At 37.0% G+C, this 22,007-nt stretch overlaps 1 protein-coding gene and 1 non-coding gene across 3 annotated transcripts; one reads left to right on the forward strand and one right to left on the reverse strand.

Moving 5' to 3' along the window:
* Positions 1-109: 109 nt before the first annotated feature.
* LOC131774505 (T-cell immunomodulatory protein-like) lies at positions 110-21,964 on the reverse strand. 2 transcript variants are annotated; one of them, XM_059090551.2, is made up of 20 exons: positions 21,684-21,964; positions 18,885-18,963; positions 18,122-18,261; positions 14,573-14,621; positions 13,890-13,973; positions 12,990-13,108; positions 12,299-12,348; positions 11,721-11,832; positions 11,346-11,434; positions 11,064-11,166; positions 10,479-10,539; positions 6,704-6,806; positions 6,452-6,508; positions 4,935-5,058; positions 4,297-4,340; positions 2,588-2,666; positions 2,029-2,150; positions 1,649-1,731; positions 1,316-1,433; positions 110-864 (listed from the first exon to the last, which is right to left on the reverse strand). In XM_059090551.2, exons 1-20 carry the CDS (start codon positions 21,853-21,855, stop codon positions 805-807), a joined length of 1,848 nt encoding a protein of 615 aa, XP_058946534.1. In that variant the 5' UTR covers positions 21,856-21,964; the 3' UTR covers positions 110-804. The 2 variants fall into 2 exon arrangements, with proteins under 2 accessions (XP_058946534.1, XP_066019766.1); XM_066163669.1 differs by lacking the exons at positions 18,122-18,261; positions 18,885-18,963.
* Trnat-ggu (transfer RNA threonine (anticodon GGU)) lies at positions 13,243-13,315 on the forward strand. Its single transcript has one exon. It is a non-coding gene; the product is annotated as a tRNA-Thr (tRNA).
* Positions 21,965-22,007: the final 43 nt, after the last annotated feature.

The following is a 22,007-nucleotide window of genomic DNA, read 5'->3' on the forward strand; positions in this document are numbered from 1 at the left end:
AATTGATTGGTTCTTAGTCAGTTATGGTCCAATGGAGGACAGACGAATAGATGACGTTCACTAACGATACTTTGGTTCCTTTAAGTAAAACAAATAGTCGTTATCACCGTGTCATTCCACGAGTTTTAATGAAAAAGACAGGATACTTACAGTGGTAATAAGACAAATCTGATTTGGTTTAATTCAGTTTGTGTGCCAAGCTGACTCACTTCCACCAAATACTACGTAACTTTCAGTTGGTAAACATTGTGAAATGACAAAACACCGCTATTCTGGTTTTAATTGTTTATCTAGATTATAACTCACAACCCAACCTCTCTCTCTCTCTCTGCTTACAGCTATGGCAATGTACTTATCACTACTCTAGCATGCTATTTTTTGAAACTTAAAAGCCAGGACCACAAGGATGGGGAAAGGATGAAGGGGGGGAAGGTTTTGTTTTAACGAATTATTATATTTATTTGATCAGCCTTTGATCTCAAATGCTGTTGAATGCAGGTAAGACTTTAAATATTTAGTGACAGCAACATACTTAAGTTATTTTTCGGCGTTGATTCAGTTAAATACAAGTACTTGTATCAGCCAGATAATTTAAGAGATTATAATCTCTTGTATCAACCCAGTTAATGGAATTTCACTATACAATTAAAACAGATCCACAAATAAGCAGAAAGGTTCTCAATCGCTGTTTCACTGACATTTGTGCCTTGTACCCTAAAATTCTTCCTAGTCATCATAAAACACACGCATTTCACGACTCAACCTCCACAGCTGGCCTGTGAACTTTAATCAGACACGTGGACATCACATGGCATCAAAATGGAATTTGTGTGCGTCTTGGCGCTTCTCTCTTTGGTCCTCTCTCTGGAAGAGAAAAGAAAACACGCCTTTTTATCACCCGATGCACCTAAAAAATCCAAAATGGTAACCTCCCGCAAAGCCATAATTTCAAGCGAAAAGAAACATGTTCTGTCGTTAGGGAATTCAAAACAGCGGAAAGGCTTTATGGCAAACGTTTGTATTGGAGGGGGAGCAATGGACCATTTGTCAATCCACTCACAGCTATATACGCTTGTCTCGGACCTTTTTCCAGAATATTTGTAATTTCACGTAATATCAAGACACATTTTTCCAGTCAGCTTGATGGCCAATTTCTTTAATTCTCATCGCTTCTCAAAACAAAATTTGATGAGAAACATTGAACACATCTCGCATGAAATTTCGGGTGAAAAATTAAACAATACTTGGTGGATTTCAATCGAGGCGAGAAACAATAATATTAAAGTGTTTGTATAATCGGCTGAAATTCGCTTACCTTCTCCTTCAGATGCAACAACAAGATAACAAGACCAATAAAGACACAGATGCCCAAAAGACTGACACCTGTCAATAACACCAGTTTGCTTGGGGTAACGAACAACTTTGCAGTCCAACTAAAACAAAAATGAAACTTGAAATAAGGAAACGTTTCTTAACTTTTGGAATATCGCTGTTTAGTTGTCTTGAGGAGGCTTTCTTTTCAGCACTTTTTAACAGTATTTTTTTAGTTCACAGGACTCGATCAAACAACCAAGTTGCCTGTCTAATTTAAGATAATCAGCAAGGAAGGTGTTTTATTCATGTGAAGATTTAATAGTCTCTTTGTCACCTTGAGAGGCTGTCGGGCGGGTAAGGAACCACGATGACTTGTGAATTCGGTATAATAGAACTCCATACACGTTTTCTTTCAGACTGCAACAAATAAAAATTACATGTGAGGATGAAGAACAATTTTAAAACGAGATATAAAAAATAGAAAGGAGCCTCAGCAGTATTTTTTTCTCTTCATTTCATTTTATTATCTTTACCCTATGTAGTCACGTGAAGTGTAAGGAAAGCGAGCGCCTGTTCTTGTAAAAATAATACTCCGAGAGGGAAGACTTTCGACCGCGTTAAGAAAAAGCCGTTGAGTGCTACATCTCTTGGCACGGCTTTCATTTATGTGTTCTTAAAAGACTTGGGGCAGAGACAATGATCAGTTAGCCTTACAGAGCCTTTTGATCTTGGAATTCCTACAGCAAGCTCATCAACAAAGTTGGGTGTTCTTCCCAAGCCAAACACAGTGTAAGGACATTGAAGGGCAAAGTAAGCTGACTGAGACAGCTGAGCGGCTGAAAAAATAACAAACAAAGCAATCAACATTCGTAAGTAAAGGGAAAATCCAGCGGGGGGAAAAAATAGGAATGGTCTATTCCAACTAAACACAGGGCAATATAGACTACGTGGAAGCAAAGAAAGAAAGAACGAATCAAGCATTCAGAACAAGTGCCAGTTTTGCGACTCTCAAGTGGGCGGACAAAAGAAAGGAGCAAATAACTCTTTGTCTCGCGCGCGACTCGGGTGTCGCGCACGCCTCGCCTTTGGGTCCACTTTAAGGCCAAAAATAACGCCTACTCTACATGCGAAGGAAGGCATATGAAAGCTGTCAGACGCCTTTGAATTTTACCAGCATACGTCAATTCAACTGCTCACAGTAAAAAAGTTCTCCTGTCATAGTATACACACCAGTGTTTACCTTCTACACAGTCATCAATGCCGTCCAACTTACCATTGCCGTACTTTATTTTCCCGTCTGTACTTGTGGTGGTGTACCTTATGTATGGTCCAGTCAAACTTACACCGTAAGGCTAGGACAATGACGATAAAAATTACGTCTCCTTCAAAATGCCTCTAAATTCATCCCATAAATCATCTCAGTTATACTATATGCAATGTGAAGAATCGGAATCGGTCATCTAGTCGTCCTCCTGTTTTACCGATGTATAAATTCTTGCAACAAGTGTAAGTTATGCAGTAGATGACATTGGCAGAGGTGCACGTGAAGTGATCAGTGATCTTCATGGATTTCTTGGCTCCCGGTATTTTCTCTACGTTATGATCGAAAAGAAAAGTTTTGCATGCGTGCATCGCATTTGAAAGTTCCAAGTTGGTCATTGGTTTGAAATGAACTTCTAACGAAAAAGTTGCCGATATTTTTGTCGCGTTTGAATGAAATTAGAGAAGGTTGCGAAAAGATAGTACCAGTCTCTGAATCGTTTTGAAGTAATTTAACGTTTCTAAGAATGACTAATTTAACTACGCAAATGTGAGGGTGAAATGTGAGAGTGAATGGAATGCGATCGGTATTTTCCTTCTATGCCGTTTGTAGTGCTGACTGTCGATCAATTTGTTGGGCACAGTGGTGGCCCGCCTGGACGACAGAAACTAGCCACGTTTATCGAAAAACTGGCATATTACTTCTGATTTTTTCGGAGAAATCAGAGTCGTCACTACATAAACGAATTAGTCTGAGAAACTGTGAGAAAGGCATGAAATACTTGACGTGTGATGGATGGAAAGATAAATGCAACAAGTAACTATGTGAGTCTGTGGTTTGTAGTTAACACTAGTGCAAAGACCTAAATAGCTGGAAATAAGTTCGGTGGGACAACTGCAAGTAGAGACGATGAGTCGAATTTGGTTGTTAGGTTTGTGGATTTTAGGTAAACAGTAAATAAACGAAGTTCTCGGAGTGGTGGTGGTGAGATTTTTTGCAGTGGCCGACAATTCTTGTTTAGCAATAAGATCATTAATCGTGTTTTTGACAATTTTTTGGTCGATGAATGTAAAATCTTTGTCAACTATTTCGTTTAAAGAGGTGTCAGAAAGTTGCCTTAACGCTTCTTTTTGGTAGAGGTCGGCCCACCAAACAACGACTGCGCCGCCTTTGTCAGCCGCTTGAGAACTATGTCTTTGCGTTTTTTAGACTTTTTAGTGGCGATCACTCTTCCGACGGAAGGTTGGAAAATCTGGTGTTACGATTGAATTTAAGTTTGTTAATATCATGACGACATTTTTAATAAAAAATCTAAAGATACGAACTGGCCCTCTGAGGGACTCCATTAAGACTTTGGAATCTGAAATGTTTCGAAAGTATCTTTGTTCGAGGTGTTAGAATCACCCTCTTCGTCGGAGTTTTTCAACGTCTTGCTAAAAATTAGTCGGGTTTTTTGGAAATAGAACGAAATAGAAGCCCTTATTGAGAACTGATTTTTCTGAATTGGAAAGTGGAAATTTTTCTGTAACGGTAACTCCGGTTTTTGAGCCTTTCACTAGTAGTTTGCCGACCGATAAGTTGGTGGACGTTTTGGGTCTTAATTTGGTGCAAATGGTTAAAAAGGGGAAGTAAATGGTTTGTTAAGTTATACCAAATTTAAAATCAGAAGGGATCAATCCAAGCAAGTCAGTGAAATACAAAAGAGAATCTTGGAAACTTACCAGGTTTTCATTTTCACAAGAAGTTAACGTTCTGCCTCCTACGACTGATTTAAAAACGCTTGGTTAGAAAAGAAGTTCTTTTGTTTACCTCTGCCACTAGAACATTTATCAGTAAATCTGGCGCCACGAAAACTGGACTTTCTTTAACTTCTCTAAGGTATGGTAAAAAAACCCTCCTTGTCGAGAGAAAATAATGTCCCTTGTAATGACATATTCTTCTCTCAAAGGCATTATAGAAGATTCCTTCATCACATATTTAAAACGTGTGACCCCATGAACCGTTTAATTCGTGCTTGTGTTGGAGTCAAGCCTGATACTTTGCCGTGAAAGACTGCGCAACGAACGGAAATGCGCCATCTTTTCGCAAAAAGATATGTGTATTGGTCGTTCCATGGCATGACACGTGACAGACCCAACAGGCCACAAAGGCCATACAGGCCGAAAATGATAAATTTGTATTTGTTTTAAGCTGATTCTTCCGTTTGTATCAACGTTCTTTTTTTCTTTTTCCTTTTTCACTTTTCTGTATTGTCCAGCAGTCACCTATCATCAATATGTTCCCAGAATGTCACAATTGACTGAGGAAATACTGATTTATCAATGCAGCCAGTTTGCACATTTTAATTGTGCGGACTTACCAATAACTTTTAAGAAACAGGCATCACTATAGAGATCATTACGGAGCGCATGGACATGATACTCAACGGATTGTGGGTCGCCATTCTTCAAAGACTCAGTCACACCCATGACTCCAATCTTTCCCTATGAAAATACAAAGATTGATAAAGACAAGAGAGCCCAGAGCATGCTTGAACAGGAGCTACCCCAGATCTCAATTCCTTATCCACACACGTCCCTCAATTAGTTAGATCATCTGATTTTATTTTTAGCTTTTGATGTCTCCAACACTTATAAGAGCGCCAAGGGAACACTTCGCTACATCTTTCTCATTGAAGAAAAAAAAAAGAAAAAAATTGGAAAGAACAATCAGACTAATTCCCGCGTATCTAAAATGGCACTTTCATACAATTTGAAATAAAATGGAAGAAAAATCGAGCCTGCTACACTGCAAAAAAAAAAAAACAACAAAAAAACAAACCAAAAAAAGCCAAACAACCAAAACAACAAAGAAACAAACAAACAAAAAACCATGACACAAATTCAGAAGAAAATTTGCTGTCTTCCCGAAAGTGTATAAAATCTTCCTAACCATTCTGCCACAATAAAACAAGACTGGGTAAACACAAAGGCATCCTGAATAGGATCGTTGTAAATTAAGGTGAAAAGAAAAAGCTTAAACCGTAGGAACCAAGAAAAATGTGTGTAGCAATGGCTGATATACAATAAATGGTTTGACCCCGTGGGTAACACGTAATAGTGTGGTTTGACCGTCCGGTTGACACCTGTTGAGGGGAGTCCACTCCAAGTTAGTAAACCAGCTTTCCAGAATCAGTCGTTGACAGTAGTTGGTGCTGTAGGTTGAGCGTTGCACAGAGTCCCAGTCAACAGTGTGGTTCGTAAGTCGGTGATGTTCAGTACGATTTTCCTCGTCGCTCGTTTGTGTTCAGTCAAACAAAGACAAAGACGAACCGAGGAACAGACAGGAGCAGTTTACAAGATCAATTGCTCCGACTGCCACGCCTCCTACATCGACAAGACTGGCAGAAACCTCACAACTAGTGTCAACCAGTACCGGCACCATACAAACGACTCATTCACGACATGAACATTACAAACGAACCGAACAGAACGACCAAACTTTACTAACGGATCGAGACCGACCAATCACGACCAACCTAAGCCACGTTGATTCTTACAGCCGATAATGTCACGGCAAAACGGACCAATCAGTTTATAAAAACCGAACTAAGAACATTCGAACGACAACTATTCAGTTGACTCTGATGATGACTTCCTCTCAGGTTGTCGAAATGTCAGTCACCACTACCGACAACAGTCCTTCTAAGAACTACGCTCACCCGGACGATTAAGCTACACTATTAAATGGCTGATGTGTACAACACAACGAAAGCATAACGCAACGACCAAAGAACCACAACAACTTAAGTAAACATAAAAAAAATATTAGATCAGAACACCTGCATTTAGCCTCGCTATTATGTTAGTAATTAGAAATAAATGCACATTCTCTTACATTTTCATACAAGTCAAAAAACGTGGCTACAACAGCTCCCTCTAAAGTTGGTAACTCCTGCAACCAAAAATCACAACAAACGTAAACATTATTTGAGAAAATGTACGATTTTGATTAAAGAAGGAAATCATCACCCACACTGTGGCGTCCTGATATCTGTATATGGAAACTACGCGTAAAACGAAAGTTTGATGAAAAGAGAAAACGGAAAGAAAACAAAAAAAAAGGGAAATCAGATAGAAGATAGATTACCTTCCAATGAACGTCAAATGTCCGTTCCCCAAAGCAAGAGGTATGTGTACTTTCACATGGTATATTTTCCAAAAGAGCTGCAATTCTCTTGAATTTGGTTTCCCTAGTAAGTGTTCAGACGGAAACAAGATGACATTAACAAAATGCATCATTACAAAAGAGCACGATAAGAAGATAAGAATGAATATTAATGGCAGGTGGGTGGAGATATTTAAGGTGTAAAGAAAACACGAGCAATCTTCAACAAGTAGAAACACTTCATTGTTACGAAGGGAAGTAATCTAAGGTAAAAGAAATAATATAATTAGAAATAATGTTTCCTCCAATAACCTTAAGCAGATGAATTGTATGTTCAAGGTTATAATGGCCTCAGGTTTCATTAAAGAAACAGTGACAGTGTACAGTGTTGATTTAAACAAATACATCGAAGTAATCATTTCAACTTTGCTTGTTACGTAAATTACGTTTTATAATTACTATTATTATTATTAAAATCACAACCAGCAGCTGGTAGCTGAATTACTTGTGCAATATACATAATTTGCAATAATTTAGTAATTTAATAATTTAGTATATATTACAAAAAATACAAATCGTATAATAATAAATTCCAAATATAAACAATTAAAATATCAATAATAATAATAATCCTACTTAGATTTAGTTTTGCTTTTTTTCTGCATAGTTTATTATGAAGGAATTTTGAAACCTTTTGGTTTTTATACCGGGCATAGCAAACATTCGCTTTTTCCTAAGGTTGTACTGAGAGGCATTATTGCGCGCAGGTAACAGGTCAGCAAGTTTATGCTGGCCATCACTCTCTTTGATCTGATTGAATAGATGCATAATTCTTCTCGCCTATCAAATAGTGTTTTCTGATTTGCATCTTCTAGCGCTTTTCTATATGATGCCTCTAGATAAATGATTCTTAAAACTCGCTTCTGAACCCTCTCGATTTGATTAGAGAAGTAGACTGGTAAGTAAGAATGGAAAGCTTGAAAGGCATATTCTAGGACAGAACGAATACATGCGCAATAAAAGTGAATTAGAGATATGCGGTCAATGCCAGCGCGCTTAAAATGCTCAAGCAAATAGATTCGCTGAGACGCTTTTACTGTAATATTATCTACATAATCATTCCACTTTAGGTCACCCCTTACAGTGACGCCTAGTACTTTTGCTGATTTAATGGTTTCAAAGGAATTTCCACAGGCCTCAATTACAGTGACCTCGTTTGGTTTCCTTCGAAAGTCTATCCGAAGTTCCTTGTATTTAAGCAAGTTCAGCTTGAATTTGTGGTCGTTTGACCACTGAAGGACATGATCCACTGTCTCTTGGATCTTTGTCGCACCGGACTTGGGGAAAAATTGCCGGGACCGTGGTGTCGTCGACGAATTTCCACATACCAGAAACGAGGCTGCACGAGGTAGCGAGGACCAAAGAGAGCCAAGGGCCAATGCGAGCACCATGTGAAATCCCAGCGGGGACTGGGGTAAAGTCCGAGAAACAATCAGAGCTAAGCTTGACAGGCTTGGATCTGCCCCGGAAAAAGTCGATCACCCAGGTGACAACGGTGGGTTTAACTCCTAGATTGTAAAACTTGGGGATTAGCAAGTTGTGATGTACATGATTAAAGGCTTTTTTATGGTCTAGGAGTGCTTCCCTAACGTAGGCGCCGGTCCAATCAGTGGCTTCAAGCTGGTAATACAACATGGAGATGAGTGCGAAAGTAGTGCAGGAATTAGGCATAAAGCCAAATTAAGAAATTGAAGAAATAGGTCTCAAGTCAATAAAAATAAGTTTTTCTTTTGTCTCACGATGTAGTCACGTGTGATGTAGATCGCGACGTTTCGACTGCATACTGCTAGTCGTCTTCCTCGCCTGAAGAAGACTAGCAGTATGAAGTCGAAACGTCGCGATCTACATCATACGTGACTACATCGTGAGACAAACGAAAAACTTAGCTTTTGTTGTTATTCACCATGATGAATAACCACAACCTTTTCTACAAAAGGTCTCAAGTCTTTGTTAAAATCCTCAGTAGACGGTGCTTCAAGAGGTGGAACATTCGCCAGCTTCCATACCCGTGGGTTTGTAGATTCACGGAAAGATTGATTCAACACCTCAGTAATCGCTTGGGCTAGTATATGAGTATTCTTTTAAAACCCAGTTTGGCAGATCGTCAGGCCCCCAGCTTTAGATGCACTGATCGCGCTTAGCCGTTTCGCAACAGAATCAATTTTCACCCAAATTGGCTCATCATCTCCCCATAGGACAAAGGCGTCATCAGACAAAGGAGTGTAGTCTTGCATCACAGTGACAAACGCCTCGTTGATTTTGTCAGCGAGCTCCTGGTCAGTGCAGACCGTACACAAACTTTACGTTCTTTATTTAACATGGATATACACTTAGCTTGAGAGCTAGTTTACAGGTATTCCACCTAATAACTAATTGAAACCTAACAACTAAACAACACTAATATCACGATACATCAGGTAAAATCACGTATTAAATATTGATTAAAACTATTTAAAACTATCATTACAATATTACCGCCGCAGTATGAGTTTTCAAAATGGACCTTATATCCTTCCGTGCATTACTTCTATTGCCACAGATTTGTTTGAATTCTCGCCACCAGTCGCGAGGCCGCGTGTCCTTCAGGTCCCGTACTTCGTTGTTATACCAAATCGCCCGACACCTTTTTCTTTCGCGATTCACTTTGTTCCTAAGCAACTTGAAAAGGAGCGTGACACCGGATGCAAAAGCTTTCTGCCTTTTCTCATATATCGACCAAGACTGGCAACGCGACTTAGCCTTTAATCGCGAGTTTTCATGATCTTGCTCTGGGCTTGGGATTTCTGGCGAACGTTAGGCAGGACCGTGATAGACAGATGGTCAGAGAGACCAAAGGCTGGTCCGTTTGATGATTTTTTGTAATAATCCTTCAAGTTCGTGTGTATGCTAGGTATGAGCGCAACGCTGCTTGGTGGGAGGCATGAGCTATCTCATCAATTTTAGGCGCTAGAGACATAGGATTGCTAAGGAGAAGAGATGGTGCGAAAAACGCTGACGTCTCTCAGGAATCACCGTCTTTGGTAGAGATGAAGCCAGAGGTGCCAGTTTGAATATTTAATAAGTTTCTTGAGTTAATCCTAGTTTTTCCCCCGTTTTTCCGTTCTTGAGAACAGGCCGCAAGTGAGAGTTCTTGATTGAGCTATAGGAATGGTATTGATCTCGTAGTTCTTGCGTCTGCCACGTTTTCCTCTCCTGGGTTTCAATATTCCTGCCAACTTGCAAGCTTGCCATTGTTCTGGCTCTTGCGGTTTCAACTCTTGAGAGTGAAAGCTTCGCCAATTTCTCGATGACATGAGGAAGTTTCGCGAAAATCGAAGCATCATCTAATCCTCCAATAATACTATGGCTCGAGCTCTTAAAACTTCTTGAAATATACGAATACCTACACATAAAAATCAAATTTGGACGGAGCAAAGAAATGGCAGCCGAACGGTGCTCACACGTAATGCTCATTTTCCTTTAGTGTCTCTTCATAATTACTTAAGCGTGCCATGCAGGGATCCAGTATGATGGAAAGTCTGGGCGTTCTCTTTATATTTAAGTAACGAACAGACCCTGCAAACAGGTTTATGAACTATGTAATTCAAACTGTGGATGGCTTAATGAACATACTTAAACAGAGAGGATGGAAACATGGGAAAGGAATGAGGATCAAGTGTGCTTCTAAGTGCATATATGTGTCAGCTTTTTATCTCACCCCGTTTCCTTTACATTCAACACTATCAATGCATCATAAAAACCGTCCATATTATAGTCTCCTGTTTAACAGAAAAATAAATCAACAATTAAACATTATTAACGGCACTAGTTGGTTTACTGGAGACACCCTATCTTCAAACCATATTCTCCTCTCTAAGTGTACATTTAGCTGTGATGAATGGCAGAATATCGTTACATGAACCGTACCTATGTTGGATGAAAAATTCTTGTTTGAAAACAGGTGGAATTGTTTTGCATTAATTTTTTCTCCGCGAAATGTTTTTTAACCAGTAGTAAGTGTTGATCTCTCTGATGATTACTTTCGCCCTGAGTGTTCAAAGGAAAGTCTCTGTCACGTTAACAATCCTTCGATCTAAAACTGCCCCCGCCAAGCCCCCGCCCCACAAAAGAAACCCTTAGATGGGACTACATGATCAATTGCAGCTATTTTCGACACATGAAGTGTAAAGGAAGACGAAAATGTCTTTGCCATAACCACTTCTATTGTACTCTAGATTCTATTCAAGAAGTGCTGGCGACAGTCTCATTTATTTAGGCTTTGCTGTAAAGCAAGATTACAAACCTGTTCGGATGGTCATTAATGGAAATAAAGATGAAGTCTGGTTTGTTGGCGCAATAAACTGCCATGTAACAGGTCTGCCGTCGTTTGATAGCATTGTCTGCCACTAAATAAATTAAATTCACAACTTTTCAACCTCACTGTGATATTATATTTAAAGCTTCATGCTGTTGGTTATGGCTTTTTTACGTGTGTTGCATTTACAGACGAAGTAGCAAATAAAGATATCTTTTACCTTGATCTATCGTGAGTTTGGTGTTAATGAATACCGTTAATTTCACATACCTTGTTACTAGAATACACACAAAGATGACTTTCTTCACAGTAGTCAGTTGTACAAACCGGCAACAACTGGTCAATATTTCCATCTCCATCTCAAAAAAGGAAAATATTACACTTTTAAAACGGGTAGATGTACATACAGATCAGTACCCAACGGAAATCAATGCTTTGCAGACTGGTGGTAAATATAGACCAAATAATTTATGAAGGGTGAATTTATTTTCTACAATCACTGTATAATTTACCATAACCCTAATTTTTAAATCATCATCACTGCCATGTACTTTTGTTTTAAACCAAAATTTAATTCCAAATTTGTTATGATACTACATTTAAAAAGTTTGAATATCTGAATATGAGGTGATTTCTCATACTTACCAATGTCAACAAATGTTGACTGGCCAAACACTTTAATGAGCTTGTCTTTCACCATTTTGGGTAGTTTGATTACTTCTTCTGAGTCATCAGATGGGTGAACAAGGACTCCCTTCTAGGTAATGAAGGTAATGAAATAAAAGAAAGTATAAACCACCAGAAAAGAAACTTGAAATAACTTTGTTTCAAAATGTAACTTGTGATTAGCTTCCTCCAAATAAGAATCATACCATTGTAAGATTTTGTAAAGTTTTGCACCATCTGTTCCAAATCTAAGTGCATTTTTGTAACAGAGTAGTTTTAACCCTTTAACCCCCAAGATCTGATTGCAAATTCTCTCTTCTAGTAGCTAGACATTTACTTGTAAATTGGTTAGGAGAATTTGATGTTAGATCAAGACTACTAACTTCTACCGGATAAGTTTAAGTATTATCATCACCTGTTTGTTGGATAATGCATGGATGTTGTGAGGAGAATTTACATGTTGATCCCTTCTGGGAGTTAAAGGGTTAAAGTCACTTGGGGGGGGGAGACTATTGCAGTATGATATCCACAGGTAGGTACTGAGTGAATTTACTTACTCTATTGATCCAAACTTCACCCTGATTTTGTTCATTGATGACAAACAGGTCTGCAATGAAAAAGTATACACTTCACTTTGTTTGTCAACTACTGATAGAATTAAAACATAAATGAAGCAAGGAAAAATAGCACACAAAACAAAAATACACTTTGGACAAAGGTTACTGAAAGTTATTGTTAAATTTAACTGGCCTCAGATGGAACAGTGAAGGTACAAAGCTCAAAATGAATTTAATGTAAATCCAAGGTAAGTGCTACATAAACCTTTCAACTCCCAGGAGTGAAATCTTACAATGTCTTATCATCCAACTGCACCAAGTAGAGTACAAATATCACACTTTCTTGGAACAGATCTTTATTTTGCTCTAATGAAAACCTGCTCATTCAGATGGCTATGCAGGATATGCTACTCTATCTGCCTCACTTTTCCCACATTATAAGTTGGGTAATAAATAACTTGTTTTGGGTAATAAATAACTTGTTTTGGGTAATAAATAACTTGTTTTGGGTAATAAATAACTTATTTTGGTATGTAGTATCGCTGTTTGCCTTTTGAAGAGCCCTATGGGTTGTCAAAATATGGCACAGCACATAAAAACACTCAGCAAAACTACTCACCAAAATATCAGATAATATATAATTATGTATTTGACAACAAAAGTAAATCATGCATTATTAGTAACATAATACCAGCAGTGAAATCTCCATTGAGATCCAGGAATGCATTGGAGTGTGGTATCCTAACTGGTGTAAGCACACTGGATTTTCTTAAATTGGTCTGCCGTTGCACCTCAAACCTTCTTTTTGACCTAAATTGAATATCACAACTCCATTTTTATCATGAACTTTAAGTAAAAAATATACTTCATATTTCATGCTGAGTTACTGAAATAATATATCTGATTCATCATTTCAGTTCTGTGTTATCACTCACAGTTTTCTAGGCTTGTTAGCTCAGTTGGTAGAGCACTGCACTGGTATTGCAGAGGTCATGGGTTCAAATCCCATACAGGCCTGAATTTTTTCAGGCCCTATTTTCACTACTGCTGAAGTAGTGTTCATTACAGTGAAGATTGCTTTCGTTCATGTCTTTATCCGCAGTTCAAATATATGACTTTCATACATTCACAGTTGTTTACTCAAAGTTTACAACACAAAAACCACCTCCTTTAAATTCAGTCCACATTTTTTACTTTGGAGGTGTCTATTTGCTTTTAGTTTCATTGTTCAATGAAGACATGAAACTTTAGTTTAGCCAGTTCTGACTATCAGCCACATTCATGATTACACAAAATTTCCATCTACATGTAGACTGTTGTTTAAAATATTTTTCACTGTCAATTATCCTACACTTGAATAAAACAATTTTTGTACCTCTCTCACTCATTCAAACTACCGATATAGATAGAGTGGTATAGAAATCTGAAAATAACCTGAATGTGCTTAACTGTAATAATAGTAGTGGGATGGCTTAATCAGCTATGTAGCCAACAACAGGCTGTTTTCAGTCGGCAGTTACTACTACAAAAAGGACTCTTCTGTACAGGTAATAAATAAAACATATTAACCATACTTTGAATGAAATATTACCCTTGAGATATCCAGTATGAACGCAAGGGAGAATTTTTCACAATTTCTGAACCAAAAAGGTCTGGCAAAAGATCACCATTGGCACTGAAAATTAAAGAAAATTAGTTAATATAACACTTGCCTTACCTTGTAGAGCAGTATACACATGCACATGAGTAAGTGAGATTCTGAACATTCCCACCGTTTTGACCTAACCTCAATTTTTCCTATCAGCAATATGAAATCTTGCACCTTTGAGTGATTTAAAGAGTAAAGAGAGTGCAAAAATCTTCCCTCGCAAAACTTGGTCTGGACAATGCAATTAAAATGATATAGTGACCAAAAATTTTCATGTCACCAGTATTGGATTACAATTGCTCTACTTATTTCTTTTCTACTTATTCTAATCTTCTAAAATTACACCTACTGACATCCTAGCATCTTCTCTCAACTTTGGTCTTAGTGAATGAAAAAAAGTGACCAAGCTTTGCACTTTTGCTTCATTTTGAAAAAATTTCACAGCAGAAAACGTATCCATGTGAAAACTTTTTTAATGATTGAGGTAAGGAGACTTGTGAATTTTTTAGGATAGCATTGTGGAATTATAAGGTAATTCACTCCTCCCTCAGAGGTCACAAATTGAAGGTCTATATTTTCTAGTCAGCTCATCAATAATACATTAATCGAATTACTTCCTTACTTACTCCATAACTAGTGGTTGATCTTTCATCACCAATATAAAATCACTGCCATCTGAAACAAAAAAAAATTGTGCCATTTTGAACATTGTTCCAATATCACATACAAGTAACTACTTAAATTGTACCAATCCAGGTGGATATAAATAGTCAATGACATCCAGCAGTGTTCAGATTGATTGGGTCAAAATTGCCAGCATACTATGTAGATTAATTGGGGACAACTGACAACAATTAATCATTTAATAATTAAAGAAAATATGAGATATAGGTACATGTGCAAGTATTGAAAAATATATAAAATAAACGATGAGTCATACATTAAAATAAATTTATAAAAATTAACCATTTCAATGCACTTTTTCAAAGTGTCTAATTATTAAAACAATCAAATACTGTAGATTTGTTGAGTTTGAACCAAATGACAGGGCCTGAATAAGTCAGGCCCTGTTTGCCATATGCAACACAAGGCTGTGCTCTAAGAAAATTTTCAGGGCGCCCTTTGGGCGCCTAACCATGACAAGTAGGTTGCCCAGCCTTCCAGGTTGGTCGCCCAAATTGATTAATTAATAATTAATTGATTGATTAATTAATTAATAATCCATTTTATAGTTGCCAAACAGTTTCATGTTCAATATTCACTTCACGTACTCTATTTTGGCGAACTTGTGATGTCGTGAAATCCTGTTATAAATTAACCACATACATGTTAAAACCGCTAAGAAAATTTCTTTGAAGACCACTAAAATAGGTTTCGAAACAAAAGGGTTCTTATATTAAAGTTTCGTTTTCGTCAAATTTTGATCGAATGATTACAATTGCGAGCAAGTCGCCAAATATGGTCCTGATAAACATCTTGCATGCCACGGACGAAGCTAATTAAATAAACACAAATTTGCATAAAGGACGGTTTCGTTTTATTAATCACGCGCTCCACTATTGAAACTGTTGAAACACAAAAATTAAATATAAGCATCAGCCACTTCAATAGAAAAATTAGATCTTCAACACATGCTTGTGCAAAAATCGAACAGTTTCTCACGGGCAAGGAAAAAGTAATTTTTCGTGCTAAATCATGTGAAACAATATTACATAACACACGTGACAAGTTTGAGCGTGAACAATTCTTGTTGTTGTCCTGCCGAATATTTTTTAGTTCTGCAAATGTCATCAAATTAGCAAGTAAAATTATAAAATGTTAGTTACAATCAGTTGCTCGCTTTATCGCGTCGTTCAATGGACAAGAAACCTGGGCCATGTACTATATTAATAAACCGGAAGAGAAACCACCGAAGCGAAACAAGACCCGTGACCTAACTTAATATTTAACCTAAATGTACAGATCACACAGGCTATTGATTGCACTGTGCTTTCAGCGCTTTTGCTTTTCGGGCTAACGGGAGCCGGGGAGCACGATGGAGTTTCTTTTTGTTTCGTTCCGTTCCGTTTCTATACGTTTGCTGGTTTCGTTTCGGGTTTTCACACAAGCCGAAATCAATGCGCCCGGACGGGCGACCGCTTTTATTTTTCAGTCGCCCGAGACCAAGTGTTAGTCGCCTGAGGCGACCGGGCGCCGCTAGAGCACAGCCTTGTTCAACAGTATGAAATCTGGGTATAGCAAAATCTGAATTTCTTAGATGATACTGAGAACTTGTAATAACAAAAAAGTCTGCAATGCAAGGGGGCACCAATCCATTTTTGACTTTATACATTATGATTGCAATGACTTTCACTTGTCACATAAGTAATGTACTAGGTAGTTTCGCTCTTTGCAAGAGTTCCTCATATGTCAATATATTGTCAGAGTAAACAGTGCGTAGTGCTTGTTGTTGAATTTTTCTAGTTTCTGGCATCAGAAGAACAACAAATATGCCACATAGTCTAACAGTATGTAAGCTGAGATAGTATAGCAAATTTAAGAATGTGTAATTTAGCAGATGATCAAACGAGGTTACGTAATCTCAGAAGAACACCAGTTTGACAGTTGGCTTTTCTACAAACATTGCTTACATGACTCGAAAATGATAGCTGATTGTCGAAGGTAACACCTAAGAGCGTTATCTTTGATTTCTGATCTATTACATTGTTGTTGACAATGATGTGTAGATCCTTATGACAATTCCTCAAGGCCAGACTCATCACCTTATACTTCCTTGTAAAAGATTGTTATTGTACCAATCAGTGATGTTATTTCCTCAGTTAAAATGATTTCTGCCTCACTAGTTTTCTTGGCCAATGCAAGTACTTGGTGGTCATCAGCATACATAAATAGCCTGTTTTCGTCAGGGGAGAAGTGCAGATCATTTTGGAAAACATTCCAAAGAAGATGGAGTTGGTGCACCAGACTCCATCAATGTTCCTGTTATCAACAACCTGTTTCCGTCTTTCTACCAATCCAATAAGGAAGGTTTCACAGCTCTTATCCTTTTGATATACCATTAGGTTGTTGCTTAACACTGGGTCTATAAATTATGTCAGCTATTTACTCAGTAACTGCTCAAAGACCTTCCTTATGACTGTCAAAACTGTAACAGGTCTATAGTTCTTAATGTCCTGTTTATGCATGTCTGACATACAGTTGATAAAAGGCATGAAATTCTCGTAAAGCTTTGAAAGTACAAAAATCTTATTTTGGCATTTAGTGAATGTATTGTTTGTAACAAAATTCAATAGCCCATGAAAATCAAATGGATTGGTTAAAAATTTAGCTAAAAGATACCTAGCAAAAGTTAAATGTGAGAGATTTTTGGCACATGTGATATTTCCTTCACAACAGCCTCCCACCTGACATATTGGAAAAAAATTTAAAAACTGGGATATCTCAAATTTTTCACTTTTCCTTTTGGTTGCCCTGAAAGACTTAAAAAGTATTGCAGGGCAACTAAAAGTAGCAGGGCAAAATGTTCACTGCATTGTGAAGGTTAAGGAGGAAAATTGTTCATCAAGTCAAATTGGGCGCATTAAAGGTTAATTTGCAAAAAAAGAGTTGCATCTCTTTTTAACTTTCTCTTCACAATTTCCGTAAGATTATAAATAACTACAAAATTAAACAAGAAATCAATTTTTATCACAAAGCACATTACAAAACCTTAGCTTTCTTGCATTAAGTACAGCCAGTGCTTATAAATCAATGAATTAGGTAATAATTTATTTTCTTATGATATTAGTGTGTGGGAGTAGCATTTGATTGTGTGATCTGATTGTCCACATGAGAGTAGTTCTGTGAAAGACTGTTCTTCGTTCAACAACTTAACATTTGTCAAAATGTCAGTGAGTGCTACCAACAACCATCTGTTCTAAGACTACTCTCACCTGGAGAATCAGGCAAGACAATCAAACATTTTTTGTTTGAAAAACACCCCTGTTGACAGTAAGTTGACAGTACCCTTTAAGATTCATTGATCATTAAAAATAAACAACCATGCTCCATTAATTAGCACACACTGAGGCAATTAGACAACTACATGTAAACATAATATTTTCTCCAGAGATTACCAACCAAGATGTCTGAATTACATTGTACAGGTACATCAGATGGGGGCAATTTAAGCATACCTAATGTTTGTGAGTTTCCCCAGTACACATAAACAGTAACATTCTTCTCTGTTTTAGAATTGTGTTGAGGTTCAGCAGCAATCAAAACATCAAGGCAGCCATCACCATCAAAGTCTATGGGACTCACATTCACAATTTTGCTACCAGAAAGAATGATTGAAAAGCAAAGGTGAAGAAATAGATATTAGGCAATATGCAATTAATTTAAACAGTCAAAAAGAAGTAGCACATTTTACTCAAAGATGAGCTATCAAGCAAGCTTCTCAATAGCATTTTTGGCAGTCTTTGGAAACACTACAGGTCTTTTACCTCTTCCTGAAGTGCATGCAAAGAACCTCACTGACTGATGTTTGTCTTCTTATAGCTCCCTGAAGGCAACACCTTAAGATAATCCTAAGTATTTGTTTTGGTAAGAACTAAATCAATAAGCTTTGAGGAAGCACTTTAAAAGTCAATAATTAGCCTTTCAAAACTATTCTAATAATTCCAACACAACTTTTTTCATTGTCTTGAACCAATAACTTTAAATTATCTTCTCCTGGAGACAAATTCCAAATTTAAAACTAAAAGCAAAATACAATGTAAACCTCAAAAAAACTAAATAAATATCTCATGAATAATATCATCAAGGAAGTTTGAGCTCAATTTAATAGAAAGTTAGTTTCTTAAGACAAAAAGGAAGGCTGTTTAAATCTGCCATATACATGTATCTTCAACATGTCATATGCCATTACATGTCTCCATATAATGACAAACTCTTTACCTCTGCAGTGAAATTGAAACCCTTCCTTTTCTAAACTTTTGCTCTGATCCACTCCACAAAAATATTTCCAACTTATTCCCTAAAAGACAAATGAATAAAGGGGGTAAGTTTCTAAAGAAACTGTAGTGCTGTATAAGTGGGGGAGTATGATAAAACCATTTTGGTTTTGTATGTATGTAAATTAGCCATTGTGAAGAATTCCTAAGCTGATGTTTGGCAATAACTTTAATTGAAAGCAAAATTTGCAAAGGGCTAATGCTCAAAAGTGGCCAATTACATTATCAACTCAGTGGATTAATAATAATAACAGGACCGAGTGGAGTCCAATTTGATCTGTAATGATACAAAAACAAAATCAGATGGCCTTGAGGCAGGAGTCCAATTTGTTAATCATAAGTATAATTACAGACAGAATTGGACAACACGAAGAACTATTACAAAATTTGAGAAAGAAACTAGAAATCAGTTGTACATTTTCATAAAAAAAATCAATAGTTAACTCAGCAAAATGCAAGACAACAGCACACGCTCATGATGCATTCTGTCCACTTACATAGGCATAACGTGTTCACTGTGTCCCATTAACTGTCCTATTACACTGTCCAATTACAAGCATAATGCAAACACTGTCCTATTAGTGCTCAAATTTGGCTGGTGATGACCAATCATGTTCGAGAATTTTGTTATAGTTTAAATTAAACCAAATTATCTGATTCCCTAAAAGACATCAGTGACAAGGATGAGACCAGGGATGGATAAACATTACTTATTTACTTTGTCTTTACTATAGGTTAAATTTGAACAATTATGTTCTTACAAAATTGAAAGGAAACAATCTTGTAACTACACTTACTCTCATAACAACATTTAAGTGCTGAACTTAATAATGCCAGTAAGTTGACACAAAGATTACAGTAGCTATATAAGGGCTAAATATATTTTAAAATAAACAGTTTAAGACTGCATATGGCTACTGATATAGCACAATTTTTAAAGCATTTAAAAAATAGAGTTTATATAATGATGCTAGAATGTAATGTTGCAGAAGATTAGTCTAATATGCAAAACAGAAAACCTGCTGCATCCCACATATTTATGAGTGCCCTGTTCCACAAAAGAAAGGTGATTCAGAAATATAGTGACTAGTTGACCCACAACCAATAATTAAATGATGAAAAAAAAATTTCTAAAAAAGTAATAATAATAATAATGATAACAATAATTAATAGTAATTATAGTTTATGGGGGCAAGCTCGAGAACCTCACTATTCCATCTATAAGTCTACCCTTTATGTTCAAATATAATGATAAACAAATTTTTCTTTCAATTTAAACTGTTAATTATAAGTTATTTACTTAGTTCATTGTAATTCCAAATTTGTGAGACTTTTGTATCATACATTCCACCATTCTATCATTCTGCTGAATAGGGTCACCCATTTGAACTTTAGGTATCATATTTGGACCTTGCAATGTAATAATTCTAAAATTATCACCATAATTCTAAAATTATCACCACCAATCGGTGTTACCACCAGCACCTTTGTTTGGAGGCTTGGCATATTAACTCTGCCCACGCTCATGATGATGGCAGTTTGCTTCCTGACGCCTAATTACACCTCGTCAGAAAAAAGGCTGCTAATTAGTGATCATATAAAAGGACCTCCTGTTGCAGTGTTTAGATCACCCCTGATGAAGGTACTAGACAGGAGTGTTGCAACATTGGGTCTCTGAATTGTAACTGCTTTGGTTTCATTCATTAAATCTGTAAACCAGAGTAGCATCAAACCATGTCTGATTTCCTTCAAAGTTTTCTATTTAGGCATTTTTGTAAGGAAAACTCTTGTTTTCAATTACATGCCAGAAATTAAAGTACTTGATGTTTATCATCTATTGCAGTATTACAGCAAGAACTGAGAAAATAATATCTTAGGATCTGCTGTGCATAATTCCCTGATTCAAATAGTAAAATGCTCTCTCTTCAAAGAAAATTTTTTATTCTCCAAATGTACATGGTGCGCCAATTACACCTTGTCAGACCTTTCTGCAAGCTAAAGCTTTTTTCTTTTACATGTCCCATCCTGAGATGATTGTGAGATGTTAATAATCTTCTTTAGTAATCCAAAACAACATTAAGTATCACCGATCAACAGAGTAATCACGTGCTAATTCCGAATAACATTCGAAGCAGTTCGAAAAAATTCAACCCGAGTTTTGAACAGGCGGAGATGTTCTGTAACAAACAGAAGCCACGAGTAAGGAATATTAGGTAAAACTCCGAAGAATTCATAGTGGGCTGAGAAGTCGCTTGTATTCTACACTCACTCACTCCACTGGACACCTTTAAGGCTTCACCTCCATAGGAGGCAGTAACCATTAAAAAACGTCTTCTGGTTTAGATCTACCAGTCTCTCGACACATCTAACAGATTTTGCTGTTGCGGCCAAAGGAGAAGACGTGCTCCTACTGCACTAACAGTGTTTGGAAAAATTTCCGCACAGCCCCATACTTAATTATGCATGTACATCTTACTGGTGATACACTGAATAATAAAGCCCCATATATGGATGTATAATGATATATGGGGCTGTGCGGAAATTTTGCCTAGTGTTTTTTTGCATAAAAATTTCATAGAGATAAGAAAAATGTCAGTAGGTTTTTTCATAGGTTTTAAATCACATACAGTGCATGCAATACACGAGTATAATCTGTATGATTAATTAAGTATATTTGATTTTATAACATACTGCCGCCATGCCCTAGATTCCTTATTTTACCCCTGAAGGACAAGATTATTACCTTCACCAGTGACAAGGAACAAGTCGGTCTGTTTATCTCCATTAAAGTCGCCAAACGCTGCCAAATAGCCATTGATTGCTGAAATACCAACTCGCTCAGTTACATCAATAAACGAGGAAGATATCTGCCGCCACAGAAGAACCAATAACCCAAAGGAGAAAGAAATTCTCATTTCATAAAATCATTTCAGGAGTTTTCTTAGAGGAAAATTAAGCATTCATAATCCTTAGAAATAATTTAACGATCGCAAAACTAAGAAAATAACCAAAATGGCAAGTTATGTTTCCACGGTACACTAGTTTTCCAGCGGCTTTTCGGAAACAG

The sequence above is a fragment of the Pocillopora verrucosa genome, chromosome 3, assembly GCF_036669915.1.
Source record: "Pocillopora verrucosa isolate sample1 chromosome 3, ASM3666991v2, whole genome shotgun sequence".
NCBI classification, from domain to species: domain Eukaryota; kingdom Metazoa; phylum Cnidaria; class Anthozoa; order Scleractinia; family Pocilloporidae; genus Pocillopora; species Pocillopora verrucosa.

What these genes read in the sequence shown, in the direction of transcription:
- LOC131774505 (XM_059090551.2), bottom strand. Translation starts at nt 21,855, where the DNA reads ATGAGAATTTCTTTCTCCTTTGGGTTATTGGTTCTTCTGTGGCGGCAG. An exon ending in GTCAACATTTGTTGACATTG is followed by an intron (nt 11,435 to 11,720) that starts GTAAGTATGAGA and finishes TCCTTTTTTGAG; the next exon opens with ATGGAGATGGAAATATTGAC. An exon ending in TTGAATGTAAAGGAAACGGG is followed by an intron (nt 6,807 to 10,478) that starts GTGAGATAAAAA and finishes AACACTTACTAG; the next exon opens with GGAAACCAAATTCAAGAGAA.